The sequence below is a fragment of the Geotrypetes seraphini genome, chromosome 19, assembly GCF_902459505.1.
Source record: "Geotrypetes seraphini chromosome 19, aGeoSer1.1, whole genome shotgun sequence".
Taxonomy (NCBI): Eukaryota; Metazoa; Chordata; class Amphibia; order Gymnophiona; family Dermophiidae; genus Geotrypetes; species Geotrypetes seraphini.
This window is the reverse complement of record NC_047102.1, coordinates 13,007,727-13,022,535: the sequence shown is the minus strand read 5'-3', so window position 1 is coordinate 13,022,535 and position 14,809 is coordinate 13,007,727. Positions and strand designations below refer to the sequence as shown.

The 14,809-nt window shown below is 41.1% G+C and overlaps 1 protein-coding gene across 2 annotated transcripts in view; it reads left to right on the top strand.

The window, feature by feature from the left end:
* ARHGAP1 (Rho GTPase activating protein 1) overlaps positions 1-14,809 on the top strand; it is a 35,035-nt gene that overhangs the window by 15,134 nt on the left and 5,092 nt on the right. Inside the window, exons 4-11 of one of the 2 annotated variants that reach the window (XM_033928150.1) lie at positions 2,092-2,179; positions 2,752-2,883; positions 6,067-6,153; positions 6,818-6,916; positions 10,774-10,881; positions 10,958-11,034; positions 12,989-13,066; positions 14,297-14,425. In XM_033928150.1, the coding sequence (XP_033784041.1) occupies positions 2,092-2,179; positions 2,752-2,883; positions 6,067-6,153; positions 6,818-6,916; positions 10,774-10,881; positions 10,958-11,034; positions 12,989-13,066; positions 14,297-14,425 (798 nt within the window). The remainder of the gene's footprint in view (positions 1-2,091; positions 2,180-2,751; positions 2,884-6,066; positions 6,154-6,817; positions 6,917-10,773; positions 10,882-10,957; positions 11,035-12,988; positions 13,067-14,296; positions 14,426-14,809) is intronic. The other variant, XM_033928151.1, reaches the window with a different exon arrangement.

Here is a 14,809-nt window from a genome sequence, read left to right as displayed (position 1 = left end):
TTTTAGTTTTGAGGAAAGTTCAAGCATATAGCTTGTCAAACTCGCTAGGTAAGTTTAGATCAAGATACCTGAGAAGAACCTTTGATTCGTTTACGTGGAAAGTCCCTCTGCAATGCATGGGTTTCATCAAGAGGCACAGTTATATTTAAGATTTCAGATTTAACCCTATCATAAGCTTGCAAGATCTCAATCACATTATTTAATGAGTTTCTGGGGTCAGTTGAGGTCAACAGGAGATGATCTGCAAGAAGCATTACTTTGTGTGGTGCCATCACATATCATATCCTGAATTCCTTCATGAAAATGCAGCTTCTGAGCCAGGGGCTTAATAAAGTTAGCAAACAACAAAGGAGATAGGGCACGGCTGAGAGTCATTGTGCACCAGTGGGGCTGCCGCCATTGTAGACTCCAGTCCTCCAGATGTCTTCACTGGTTGATAAGAAAACTCTTGCAAAATATCACAGTATATTGTCAGTTTATGCATTCGATAAGATGCTAGGCTACTTACTATCTCCAATTGATTTAAAAAAGTGCCCAAGTCAGATCACTTGAGAGGATATTTGCTCAATTTAGCTGAGCCCATTCAGAGCTCTTATTTCAGGCAGCCATTTTGGGCACTGACATCGCTTCCTCCTCACAAGCTAGTTATTTCTTCTATTAAAGACATGGGAGAAGAGCCAAGGTTTTATCTGCTTCCTGAAGTAGAGATAGTCTTATTTTAAGTGAAGCCTTTCTGGGAGTGTGGTCCAGACTGTAGTGACTATTCCATAGAAGGCTTGTTGCCAAGTATCACATCGTGTGATTTCCTTTGGAGAGGGTGTGGTTAGGGATATCCCTTGGGAAGATCTTGGAAGTGTGCATTGCAGTAATCCAACCTTGATGTTATCACGGTGTGAACCACTGTAATAAGTCTGGCCTTCCTGATGTATGGTGGGAGACTTGTCACAGATGTTAGAAGCAGCATCTGAGGTTGCTTGGATTTGGGGTCTCAGAATCAGTGTTGAGTGTAGTACCTCGGGGTTCTTGACCTGTGATTTAAGGGAGAGTTCATAGCTTCCAAAAGGTTCAGGCTGTTGACTAGATAGTTTATATTTTATTCCTTTATAGAATAACTGATAGTTGAAAATTACTTACATCCTGACCCAAAGGGACTATAGCTTCACGCAAACCTTTGATGCATTTCCCACCCCCAATAATGAAGCAGTTAGCTGGTGAGATCACCACTAAATTATCCAAACGTTAACGATTCCTGTGTACTTTTTCCACCTCGCTCATGATTTTTTAGGCAAACAGCATAACAACCAAAAGCTACTACAATTGCAGCTTATCATAGATCATGTAAAGAGATGGAAATATGTGTGTTCCTAATCTGAGGCATTTGTGATGACAGAGTCTGGCTGCCTTGAAAATAAATATCTATTTTTAGTATGACCTTGTTGCTGCTGCCTTAGCAGGGTTTTAAAGAATCTTAATATTTAGCTCCTGTGCCCTCACCCCCATTTACCAGAAAACAGACAAGTTGGAAAGTACACAGTTCCTCTGCTAGCAAAGTCAGGCAAATGTGTGTGCAGGATAGAGAGAAACAGAGAAGATTATGGCAGAGAAAGACCATACGGTCTATCCTGTTTCTGCCTAGCTTGCCTCTGGGGGAATGTCTGCTTTCCTGTGCTACAAAAGCGTACAGGAGCGGTCTAATTTTAGGCAGTAGGAAGGCACGTAAATGGTTTGTAAAATACCGACTGGTGGAGAAGCATGTACTTTCCCAATAAGTGTGTGGGTGAAGTCTACAAGTATCCATGCAAATTGCAGAACACTTATCATTTCCATGCACGCATGCTGGCATCCAGGCACAAGTGTTTACATCGGCTAAAGTGGAGTACGCACATTTTCCACTATTTGTACTACTAAAAAAAAGGAGGCACTTAATCTTTATGGAATAGAGTTAAACTAGATGCTATATCCAGTACATACAGCAAGCCCTCTGTTAAACAATTGCCCTTACAGTGAGGACCAGACAGAAGGGCACAGTTGTTTGAATGGCACTGAAGGGGTCAGTTGTTGATTTCATGCTGACCTCTGTTTCCTCACTAGGCGATGACAAGTACGGTCGGAAAGTGATCCTGTTCAATGCTTGCCGCATGCCACCAAGCCACCAACTGGACCACATCAAGCTCCTGGGGTGGGTGTGCCTGATTCTATCCTCCCTTCTCCTTTTTTGCCTCCTTTCGCTCTCTTCCTTCCACTTCCCCTTAGAGTCTCAGCAGATGGTTTCTGCAGGGCTCCAGGGGGGCAGGGATGAAAGGGAGTAAAGAGAAAGGTTAAGCATTGAATTCTTCCTTCTAGCTTCCTCCCAGTATGTCTTTGACTCTTTCCGTCTGGGTCTTAGGATGTTTTGAGAACTGGTACACTTCTCCCTCCCTATTCGTGGTTTCAGCATTCCGAGTTTTGCCTGTCCTTCAGGAACAGGCCAGGCCTCCCACCACGTTATTCACGGTTTTAATAGAAAACAGTGAACAACATATGAAAATTTTTTTCTGTATTTGCGGTTCTCTTAATCCCCTATCGCAGCGAATACAGAGGGAGAAGTGTACTTCAAGTTATGCAGCTAGCCCCACTCTGAGTATATAGTAGAGTTGTGTAGGCCTGCCCTTATCAAAGTATAGCCCCAGAGGACACGTTCTGATATGCTTCTTTGAATTCTCGGTTCTGTTCGTGTATCCTGATGGTTTTTGGGAATGTTTGTCCCCCCAGATACCTGAAGTACACCTTGGATCAGTACGTTGAAAGTGATTACACCCTCGTTTATTTACATCATGGCCTTACCAGTGAGAATAAGCCATCTCTAAGCTGGCTGAGAGATGCCTACAGGGAATTTGATCGCAAGTAAGTTTGAGTGTGGCTGTGTGATACAGGCACAGTGAGATCCTCGGTGGGAGGCAAGATAAAAGATCCTGTGTTTGCACTATTATTACAACTTTCACAGCCCATGCCTAGGGAAGATTTTGTTGGAGACCTGACACTGTATTTGAAACTAACAAGTGGAGAAAATGTAAAGAGTTCTTTTCTTCTTCTTTCACTGCCTCAATCCCTGGGAACACCACCTTCACTCTCATCTGTTGATATCAGAACCTTCGTTCCCACATGCTTACTCCCTGGTATCATATCTTCCCTTCTGCAACCCACCTCCCCCCCACACACACCCTGCCTAAGATCATCATTGCCAGTGCTGGCGCCCAGTGACCACTACCCTCTGTCATCTTCCACTTAACCAGTTCTTGACCCAGTTCCTGGTCCATCACTTTGGGGCTCATACCGAGGGCACTGTTCATTTAGGCTTTACTAAAATTTAAATATACCACATCTAGCGCTTTCCCATGTCCAATTCTGTGGTCATCCAGTCAAAGAAATTGATCAGATTTATCTGACAACATAACATACATAACTTCGTACTTATAAACTGCGTAACCGTAAGTTCAACGCGGTTAACAAAAGATTAGTGACAAAATAACGTAAGAAACATATAGCTTAATTCGCCAGATACTTTGAAAAAAGATAAGTTTTCAATTGAGTTCTAAAGTGTTTATAAGAACAAGCACTGTGGAACAATGGTCGAAATTCCCTATAATGGAAAGCATACCTACCTCTAGTGAATTCATGATGCCTTAGGTCCTGTAATCCACTGTTTTAAAAAAACATTTCCATTAATTTACTTACCACAGGAATCAGACTTACCGGCCTGCGGTTCCCTACTACTTCCTTACTTCCACTTTTGTGGAGATGGACCACACCTGCCCTTCTCCAGTCCTTGGGTACCACTCCTGACTCTAGAGAAACATTAAAAATGTCAGCAGAGCTGCCAGAACTTTCCTAAGTTCCCTCGGTACCCTTGGATGTACACCATTTAAACTTATTGTATGTTTTGAATTTGGACTCACTCTACTGTATTATATGTGGATTTACTGTATTGTATTAGTATTGTACTGTACTTGTTATTCGCTGAATGTCCAGCCTTCTTACAATGTAAACCGCCTAGAAGTCGCCTGACTATGGCGGTATAGAAAAATAAAGTTATTATTATTATTATTATTACCATCCTCTGGCCCTATCGCTTTATCCACCTTTAGCGAGCTCCTCACAAACACAATCCTCTGAAAATCAATCAGAGTCTTCCACATCTCAAGCCCTATTTGCTTTTGTTTTCTGTGGTCCTGCTTTCAGCGCTTCAGTTATGAACACAGAACAGAAATATTTATTAAGGGAATAGCACAGGAGATGAGGGTAAGAGAGCATTATGTTTCTACTTGCACCAGTGGTTGTGACCTGTCCCCTGGCAGGGCACATTAGTGTTTTGTGGCATAATAACTGGACAATACCACAAGATGAGATCTCAGCACAGCCTGGTCAGACTGCCTTAGCCATCTTCTGCACTGCTTTATCCCTCTGGTGGATGATGTGGTTGACTGTCTATCGGCAGATGTTGTTCTCTCTGACAACCTACAGTATTTATACAATTTCTGTGCATATTTTTGAAAATTTCTAGAATTCCAAATCCACGAATCATGTGACAATTTACAATTGGCATAGAAAATTTCTTAGGAACCAGCATCAGTTAGGCATAATTTAGTCCATAAATCAGTGTTGTCTGTCTGTTTATTGGACAGAGGATTTAAGCAGAATAATCACATTTCTGGAACTGGGACTTTTCTCCTTAATTCCTAGAATGTAGGTTAATTTCTTCTGCACTGAAGGAGCAGAATTCTAAAAATCCAGTTACCAGCCCTGTAGATATTGTAGGGAACACCCAAGAAATAATCAGTTCCAATCAGAAATCCAAATGTTCTTCTCTTAAATGACCTTAATAATGATTCTAAGAAATAAAAATTGATGATAAACTTTTGTGAATAATTTAAACAGAGCATGAAATAAGAAATCCAAATTAATTTCAGGGAGAGGCTCAAACTCTTTTTTTAAATGTGTGTACTACACATAAAAAAAAAAAAAAAGTGATAAAGACACAACAAACAGCAAAACAAAAAGCTTTTGGCTGGGACAGAGCTCACTTTCTGCATTCTACTACCCTGTTTCCCCGAAAATAAGACCTAGCATGATTTTTAAAGATGCTCCTAATATGAGTCCTACCCCCAAAATAAGCCCTAGTTAAGATCGATCCCCGAAACCCCCCTCCCCCCCCCAGAATGTCCCTGATACTCCTTGTCTCCATCCTTGACACTAGTGTTGCCTGATTTGCTGAAAAAAATCAGACTCGTCGATTCAGCAACCCCTGCTTCTTTAGGAGGCCTCACGGTCAGTCTCGTGATGTACAATACTTTACTCTTGCCAGCCCCAGATCCTCTTGTTTCTGTATGACTATGTCCAGTCTATAAATATACTACTTTTAAGTTACTTTTTTACCCTTTTAAACATTTTTTAGTATTGTAAACCGTCTAGGTGCATGTTGATAGACGGTATATCAAATTTGGAATAAACTTGGAAACTTAGAGAGTCGGAGGGGTTCTACTGCACAGGGGGATGGGAGGAATAGAAACTAGAGAGTTGTGCGGGGACAGAAATCCCATCTGTCCCCACCCGTCCCAGCCAAAATCCCACCCGTCTCCACCTGTCCCCGCGAGGAATCCCTCTGTCCCCACCCGTCCCTGTGTGGGAGTCCTGTAGATCTGGGAGGGGTCCCCATGGGAGTCCCGTTGACCTAGGGGGGATCCCCGCGATCCCCATTCCCGTGCAGACCTCTAATAGAAAGATGCTGCACAAAAAGATGGGTAACCAGGGGGGGGGGGGAAAGGAACGAGAAAGAATTGGGGTGGAGGAGAGGAAGGGAGAGATAATTGTTGTACATGAGAAAAATAAGACAACCCCGAAAATAAACCCTAGTGCGTTTTTTGGACCCAAAATTAATATGACACTGTCTTATTTTCGGGGAAACACGGTACTCCTACTATTTATTATTTCTGTAGTGCTACCAGTGACTGGTGATGGAAGGGGATGAGCTTGTAATGATGATACATCACTCTTCAGGGGGAATTTTCAGTCTCTTTGCTTCCTTCTCAGATACAAGAAGAATATTAAAGCTCTTTACATCGTCCATCCGACCATGTTCATCAAGACCTTGCTGATTCTTTTCAAACCTATTATCAGGTAAGGCCATGACGCCTTTGGTTTTTTATTTTGTCCCTTGCAGACTTGGTCTCTAGATACCTCTATACATGCTGTGGGTTACGCGGTGACGGGAAAATTGCGTGCCAGACACCAGCGCCCCGACAAGCCGGCCCTGACAGTTCGGCGCAAGAAAGAAGCGCGCCGCGGGAAAACTTCATTTTAAAGAGCTCCGATGAGGGTGTGGGAACCCCCCCCACTTTACTGCATCGTGCTTGCGCTGCCGTTGAGGGGAGGTGTGGGGGGTGCAACCCCCCACATTATAGAGAAAACGGAACTTTTCCCGAAAAAAATCGGAAAAAGTTCCGTTTTCTGTATAATGCAGGGCTCCAACCCCCCCCCAACAGCAGCGCGAACACTATGCAGTAAAGTGGGGGGGGGGGGGTTTCCCCACTCACACCCCGCTTTGGAGCTCTTTAAAAGTGCGATGCACTTCTTTCTTGCGTTGAATTGTCAGCGCGTTGGTGTTTCGCGCGCGACAGACTATGAACCGGGTTACACAGGACTCTGTACACATTCTGCCCTTTGTCTTTGAGAATCACAAGACTCTGTTCATACTGATCTCGGCATCCTCCTAGATTAACACTCAGAGATCGGGGAGGGGGAGGGAGTCGCTCATAACTGACTATTTTCTTTCACTCTGCAGCTTTAAGTTTGGTCGGAAGATTTTCTACGTGAACTACCTAAATGACCTGGAGGAACACCTGAAGCTAGAGCAGTTGGGGATCCCAGCTCAAGTCCTAAAGTAAGGCACCCTGAGACTCCTCTGGACAAATTGGGGAAGCCACTGCTTGCCCTGTATTGGTAGCATGGAATATTGCTACACCTTGGGTTTTGGCCAGGTACTAGTAACCTGGATTGGCCACCGTGAGAACGGCCTACTGGGCTTGATGGACCATTGGTCTGACCCAGTAGGGCTATTCTTATGTTCTTATGATACTTAAAAATATTCTGTTTAATGAGTCACCTAAGGCTGCGCTGTTCTGAATATGTGGGTGTTATCTCCTCCTACCAGCAGAAGGAGGTGGAGAAAAAGTTAGGCTTTTCCAGTAACCTCGCCAGTATAAACTGCTGGTGCACTGGGAAAGTTCCAGTATTTTTCTCTTCCTCTAGCATATGGTAGGTTGTTCAGGCTGGTGCTTCTAGTCCCTGGCCTAGCTCTCTACTGTGCTTGCTGAAGCCACACAGCAAGGTTGAGCCAAACAGCCACCCCCAAGTTACCTGATCGTCTTTGTAAAAGCCTGTATATTCATAAATACTAAGCTAGTCAGCAGATGACGGCATAACGATGCTGTTTTCTGAAAACTGTGCTTACCAGACCTAACTCCTGAGATTTGTAAGACCTCAGGCATCCTCCAGAGGACCCAAAATGTCTTAGAGTTGCCCTTTGGCCCAGACACTTATCTCATACACACCCAGTACCAAATAAATTAATTCACACCACACCACAGTTAGCTTACATTCTCATACACTCATAGAAGGAGAGGTTTTGCAAAAAGGGCATCAATCATATAGCACTCAAAACTATCTCAGAATAAACCTCACACATAATAAATAAATGAACCCCTCTCTGGGGCATGATAGAATTCTCGCCTGCCATGCAGGAGGCCCTTTTAGTTTCTTAGCCAATGCACCAAGATGTAAGATCTCAGGCACCTTCCAGAGAACCCCAAAACGTCTTGGAGTTACCCTTTGGCCCAGACACTTATTTTAAACACACCCCAGTACCAAAGAAATGCATTGACACCACAGCGTGCATGGTGAGACTGTTCTCTTTATTATGGTTAGTTTATACTCTCATATACGCATAGAAGGAAAGGTTATACAAAAAAGAACAAGCAACGGCCTTGGTTTCTTAAGAGCATAAGCTAAGCACTTTAAGTTCTAAAAGTTGGAAATGAACTGAAGCAGTTTACAGCACAAACGTACTTTTTGACACAGCACTTTGAAGCACCAGAGCACTTTTTCAAGATAAGTACAATCTTTTTCTGTCGGTTCTGAGTTCTGAAATGAACTGTGAGGTTTCTTAAGTATTTAAACAGTTGAGTTTAGTATAAATTAAGAAATCAATTTAGATTAATTTTAATATACATTAATAGAAGATGGAAGAGTTATGAATGAAAGAGATAAAGTAATTAAAGAAATAAAGAATGAATTAACCGTTAGAGTTAAGGTAGGGAGAATGGGTTCAAGCCGGTGATGTAAGCAGGAGTAAGAGAAAAGAACTGTCTTTCTCTTTGAGAAAACCAGGAATGGGTGAAACTCCAGAGGATTGTTCCCTTATATATAATAAGAAAAAATTACCTGCAGTGTTATTTTGGTTTACATCGGTGGTTTTTCATGTTGTATTTAATTAATAGGTAACCACCAGGTGTAAAGGCAATCCCCTTTGACGATCTCTGGGCGGAAGAACTGAATTTAATTCTGGTCTCTATCAGCTCGGCCCACTATGTCAGCTTCAATTTGCCAATCTACATTTTTTTGTTTTGCATAGGGCTTACTTGACCCCCCTAATAAAATTGCCAAGTTCAAACGTTCAAACTCATCAGCGCAGTGTTGGTCCTGCAAATCTCAGCCTGGTTCCCTTATACATCTTCTTTATGAGTTCCCCAATGTACATCTGTTCTGGTCAAGCATTTGGCCGAGAATACTTTCTATAACCCTTTTGGACAGTGGTATTTCTATCTCTTACAGAAACATCATTTTGCGCTCCTCAAACCCAGGTTTCCCATCAAAATTCTCTTAAAATTTTTGACGCTATGATGGCTCTGGCTATCCATCATAATGCCTGCAATTGGAAGGATAATTCTAATCTCAATTTTTATGAATGGTGGAATTACTTGTGTATAATTAGGAAATATGAAGATATTATAGCTTTTAAACATAATACGGTAATATAGCTAGTTTCAGTATGAAATGGGCTCCGCTAGATGACTTTTGTAGGAACCTATTATAATACTCTAGGCTCCTTTATTTCTGTAAAGAGACTCTGCAGCTTTTTTTTTTTTTTGTTCTAGATTCATGTTTTAATTCTTTATTATTAATTTTTGAGATATAATATATGTTCTTTCCTTTATATGGGATGATTGTATGGCTATGTAGTATATTTTGTATTGTATTAGATATAATATTACATATGTTGGATTGTGTTATATATGTACACATCTCTTTCTGAATCTGTGGTTTCAATATCCATGGATTCGGTTATTCGCAAATTTTTATTATTATTTTTTTTTAATGAAACGCTGCATCCCGGACCTCCCCGGAGCTTACCTGGTGGTCTAGCGGGCTTTCGGGGCAGGAGCGATCTTCCTACGCTCTTGCCCCATGGAGATCACTCATACAAAATGGCTGCCGTGAGTTCCCGTTGTCTCTCGAGACTACGACAGGAACTCCCTGCAGCCATTTTGTACGAGTGATTTGCACAGGGCAGGAGCGTAGGAAGATCGCTCCTGCCCCAAAAACCCGCTATACCACCAGGTAAGCTCCGGGGAGGTCCGGGATGCAGCGTTTCATTTATTTATTTTTATTTATTTATTTATTTATTTTATAACTTACATCAAACAATTATAGTACAACATCACTTGAAAATCTATAATATCCTACAACAAGAAGATTTAACCCCCACCCCCCTCCCAAATTCATATACAACTAAAATATACCACATGAAAATAATATCTTATGTCATTCATATATATATTAATATTGGAAAACCAAGAATCCCCCCCACCCCAAATCCACATGTGTATTAAAATTGGGAAAAGTGTAAATTATTCATTATAATAATTTAATAATGGTCCCCACACATCCTTAAATTTATTATAATAACCTTTTTGAACTGCCAACGCTCTTTCCATTTTATACACGTGACAAACTGAATTCCACCAGAAACAATAATTCATCCTTTTACAATCCTTCCAATTATATGTTATTTGTTGGATGGCAACTCCTGTCAATATCAGCGTTTCGTTTAAAAAAAGGTCTGGGATGCTGGGGGGAAGGCGGGGGGGGGGGGGGGGGTTAATCAGAGCCGGCCCAAAAGTTATTCACAAATTTTCTTTTTTTTTTAAAAAAAAATTCTTTATTCAGTTTTAACTCTTGCGACAAGTGTACAATATTCAATCAGATAATTCGTACAAACCACTTGACATTCTAACAATTATTGTCAAATGCATATAAAAAAGATCCCTCCCCCCATCTCATTCATCAGGAATAAACCCATTAAATCACATAACATACCTCCCCATCCCCACATTAAATATAGTCCTATGTAATAAAAAGGTGTCTCAAGGTGTCTAATCATTTTCAATATTCGCGGGCCGGCTCTGCCCCTAACCCCCACAAATATTGAGGGAGAAGTGTATAAGATGTATGTTTATGAAAATGCTAATAAAAAATTTATTAAAAAAAAAAAAAACAATGGATGTAGCGGGCTATAAAATTGTTAAAAAAAAATCGTAAATGACTGGCATTGTGTGGGAGGCTTTTTTAAAAAATTTAACCAAGCTTATCTCATACCTGAATAATTATTTCAGTATGGTAAAGATTTATTACCTGGGATATAAGATCTGAGCATCTTGTGGTATTTTATTTCTGCTTCAGGTACGATGACTATGTGCGATCTTTGCAGAAAACCCCTCCAGGGGGGCAGAAGCCTGTTCCTCCTCGTCCGCCACTGCCAAACCAGCAGTTTGGTGTCTCCCTGCAGCAGTGAGTATGTGCCTTTCTTTCTGACACCGCCAGTTGTGCTTTAAAATGCAATTAACTCTCTCACCTCTCCCTACAGCCTTAAGGAGAGGAACCTAAATCCGGGAGATATTCCACTGGTTATCAAGGAGACCATCACTTTCCTGCAAGAGCATGGTGAGTAAGCTGGGGTGCCAAGGAATGCCTAGCGCAGAGGGCAATCGGCGTGACGATGCTAATATCACTTTATTCACTCTTATCCTACCCCTACAAGCTTGGATCCAAATGATGGTAGAAATGGGTTAAGTTTTCTTTAGCTAGGCTTTAATCTGACTCTTGATTTTCTGAATCGGTGCAACTGTAATTTTCAAAATCCTATATGGTACTTTTTTCTCCTTTGGTTCCTGTCTCATTTAATTCACAAGAAATCTCTAATTCTAGGAGCTCTCAGAAATAAAAACTTGGCTTTCCCACTGTTGAAGGAATTAAAACTATGGCCAAATTTTGTCGATCATTTTTTTTTTTTTTTATTCGTAAAAGTTGGAATGACCTTCCTTCTGTAATTAGAGTTCTTTCTTATCTACCCACTTTTCGTAAAGTACTGAAGACATATTTATTTCAGAAATTTACTAATGATCCTTCTTTTTCAAATCAATCATAAAAGATAAAATTCTGGCCTAAAAGATATAGTTTCTGTTCTAATCTCTTGTATTATTTTATTAATATTTTGTTAACCGAGTCGAGCCCTCCTGTTGGGTTGAATCGGTATAAAAATATCAAAGATTAGATTAGATTAGACCCTCTGCTACTTCCATCAACAGCGAGGTTTAGTTACTGTTGATCTTTCTGAGCTTTGTAGAAGTTCTATACCCTGCCTAAGAAGGGTTTAGATCTGTCTTTCTAGTTTCCTATTTCAAGGACTGGCCTGTTTTATGGGACTGACTGTGACCCTTGTTATGAGCTCTGCATTCTGCCATGACGCTGATATCATCCAGTGCTAGGCTCCGACTTTTGCCCTGGGATTGCGACACTGACCCTGAATCTGGGCACTGGGCAGATTGTTCCCCTCACTCTGGGCTATGCTGTGTGTTATGGAACTGACCCCGAGTTCTACCTCATGTTGTGAAACTGACCTCTGATCCTGACTGAGCTTTGTCTCCTGTTTGATCTGGTAAGGCCATAAGATCACTGTGGACTAAAGAGTTACACAGGGACATAAATCAAACATGTCCCCGCAAAGATCCATTCCATCCCTGCAAGTAATCTCTTGATCCCCCGCCCGTCCCCATAACCTTCAGAAGCAGTTATTTTGTTGAATTATGTTACTGAAGTACGTTAGAGGCTCTGGCAGAGACCTGTTTACAAAGGATGTATTCTTCCCAATTAACATTTCCAAATAAGTCAAGACGTTTTATTAATTTGGAAATATTAATTCGGAAGAATGCATACTTTGTAAATGGGTCTCTGCTAGAGCCTCTAATGTAAATATGAAATATTATAGCTGATGAGGATCCCCAGTATACAATGGGGAAGACTCCTGGTCAGTTGCCGGCAGCATGTCTGACCCAATGCCTGCAGTCTTGTTAAGGGCAGAGAGCAAGTGTGGCTGTGTTGAAATTGAAGGGAGGAGTTGCTGGTACTTGTATGTTACAGTTACTTAATTTGATTTGATATACAGCAATTATTAACAAAACTGGAGGACTGAGGGCAGGTACACTCCCACAGAAACTACGAGGGTGGTTTGAAAAGTTTGTTAAAAAGCAAGTAAAACAACGTAGTCTTTCCATTGAGGGATATATACTTAGTCCAGTGAGTTTCCAGTTTTTTTCATCCCGTCGGAAAAAATAGATTTTGTCAAACTCTGCAAACTACTAATTGACAGCATCAGTGACTTAACGGACTTAAGGAATTGTACAAACTTTCCAAACCACCCTTGTATTTCCATCCCTGCAGGATTCCTGCGCAGCTCTGGGCTTTGCCTTCAGGCTTGGGCCTGTCTTTAGGTTTTTCTTCCTGACCTCTGACCCCCCTATTAAGCTCTGTTTCCTGCAGTGACTCTTACTACTACTGTACTGAGATGTTTTAGGTAGAATTGATTCAGACTCAGCCTCTGTGGATTTGTTTTGCACAGCTCTAATGACTGAAGGGATATTCCGAAGATCGGCAAACACACAGATTGTGAAGGAGGTTCAGCAGAAATATAATATGGGTAAGGACTGTTATTTTGATTCCTCCCCCTTGCCATCCTCTCTGGAATAACTATGTTAAGAACATAAGAATTCTTGTACTGGGTCAGACCGAAAGTCCATCGAGCTTAGTTGTTGTTCCAACAGTCCAGGTCAAAAGGACATGGTAGGATCCCTAAAAGTAGTAAGATTCCATTCTACTTATCCCCAGGTCTATCTTAATAACACTCAACACTCTACAGACTCTTTCTCCAGGAACTTGTCCAAACTTTTTAAAAACTTAGCCGTGTTAACTGCTTTTACCATATGGGTTCCAAAGCTTACTTTAATTTATTCCCCAAAAAAAAATCCTAAGAAGATGGTTGACAGTAATAATATTATAAGAAAAACAAACAGGGGAAACAGAGAAGGAAGCAAAGAATCTACAGAATGTGGGCCATCTCCGGATCAGACCTTCGGTCCATCAAGTCCGGCGATCCGCACACGCGGAAGCCTTGTCAGGTGTGCACCTGGCGTAATTTTTAGTCACCCATATCCTTCTATGCCTCTCGTAAGGAGATGTGCATCTAGTTTGCTTTTGAATCCTAGGACGGTCGATTCCGCAATAACCTCCTCTGGGAGAGCATTCCAGGTGTCCACCACTCACTGCGTGAAGCAGAACTTCCTGATATTTGTCCTGAACTTGTCCCCCCTTAGCTTCATTTCGTGTCCTCTTGTCCGTGTCAAATTGGACAATGTAAATAGTTTTTTCTGCTCTATTTTGTCGATTCCTTTCAGTATTTTGAAGGTCTCGATCATATCCCCTCGCAGCCTCAAACCTTCTGCAAGAAAAACAAAGCATGAAATCAACCAACAATTTTATTTATTTATTTAAAAAATTTATATGCCGCCTTTAAACAAAGCGGTTTCCATAATAATAAACATACACAATTGCATAGTATTAAACAAAATTACATTTTTAAAATTAAAAACTACAATACAATAAAATACATTTTCTTTAAAAGAAAAAACAACACATTTGCACCCGACAAATAAGCAATGCCCAGGCAATTAATAACAAAGGGACTTAAGAATCCATTTATTGACTCATCTGCCAGGAAATTTGTTAATATGAAGGCTGAGTAGCTCTACAAATAGGCATCCAAATAGATTAGAACATGTTCCGAGCCTAAGTCCTGTCATAGAGCTGACCTGCAGCATTTTCTGCCCTTTCCTGGTGCTTCACTTTTTCCATCTTTCTCGCCTCTCTCTAGGAGTTCCTGTGAACTTCCAGGAGTATGAAGATGTCCACCTACCTGCTGTAATCTTGAAGACCTTTTTGCGGGAACTTCCTGAACCGCTCTTGACTTTTAAGCTCTACAATGATTTTGTTAATTTTTCTAGTAAGTGTGATCATCTGCTCTTCATGTCAGTCTCTCTCTGTGCCTCTTGCTCTTGGATATTTCTTCCTTTCCATCTTAGGATAGCTGCTAGTGATATTGGTGCCATGTGTGAATTTTCCGTAGCACTATCTCTAGAAAATCTCTAAAATGGAAGTTTGTGTGCTCAACTTATAGAATAAGAGCAGTCGCATGTGTAACTTAGATAGATTGTGAGACCAGATAGGTGTAATGCTTGAGTGCCTGATTGTTAAGCACTTAGGTAATTTTGATAGGCGATATATAAATACCTAAAATAAATTAAAAAAATTGATACTAATTGGCCTTAACAACCAATTATTGACTATTAATTGGCATTAATTGACAGGTATGTGTGTGATTGCTCTT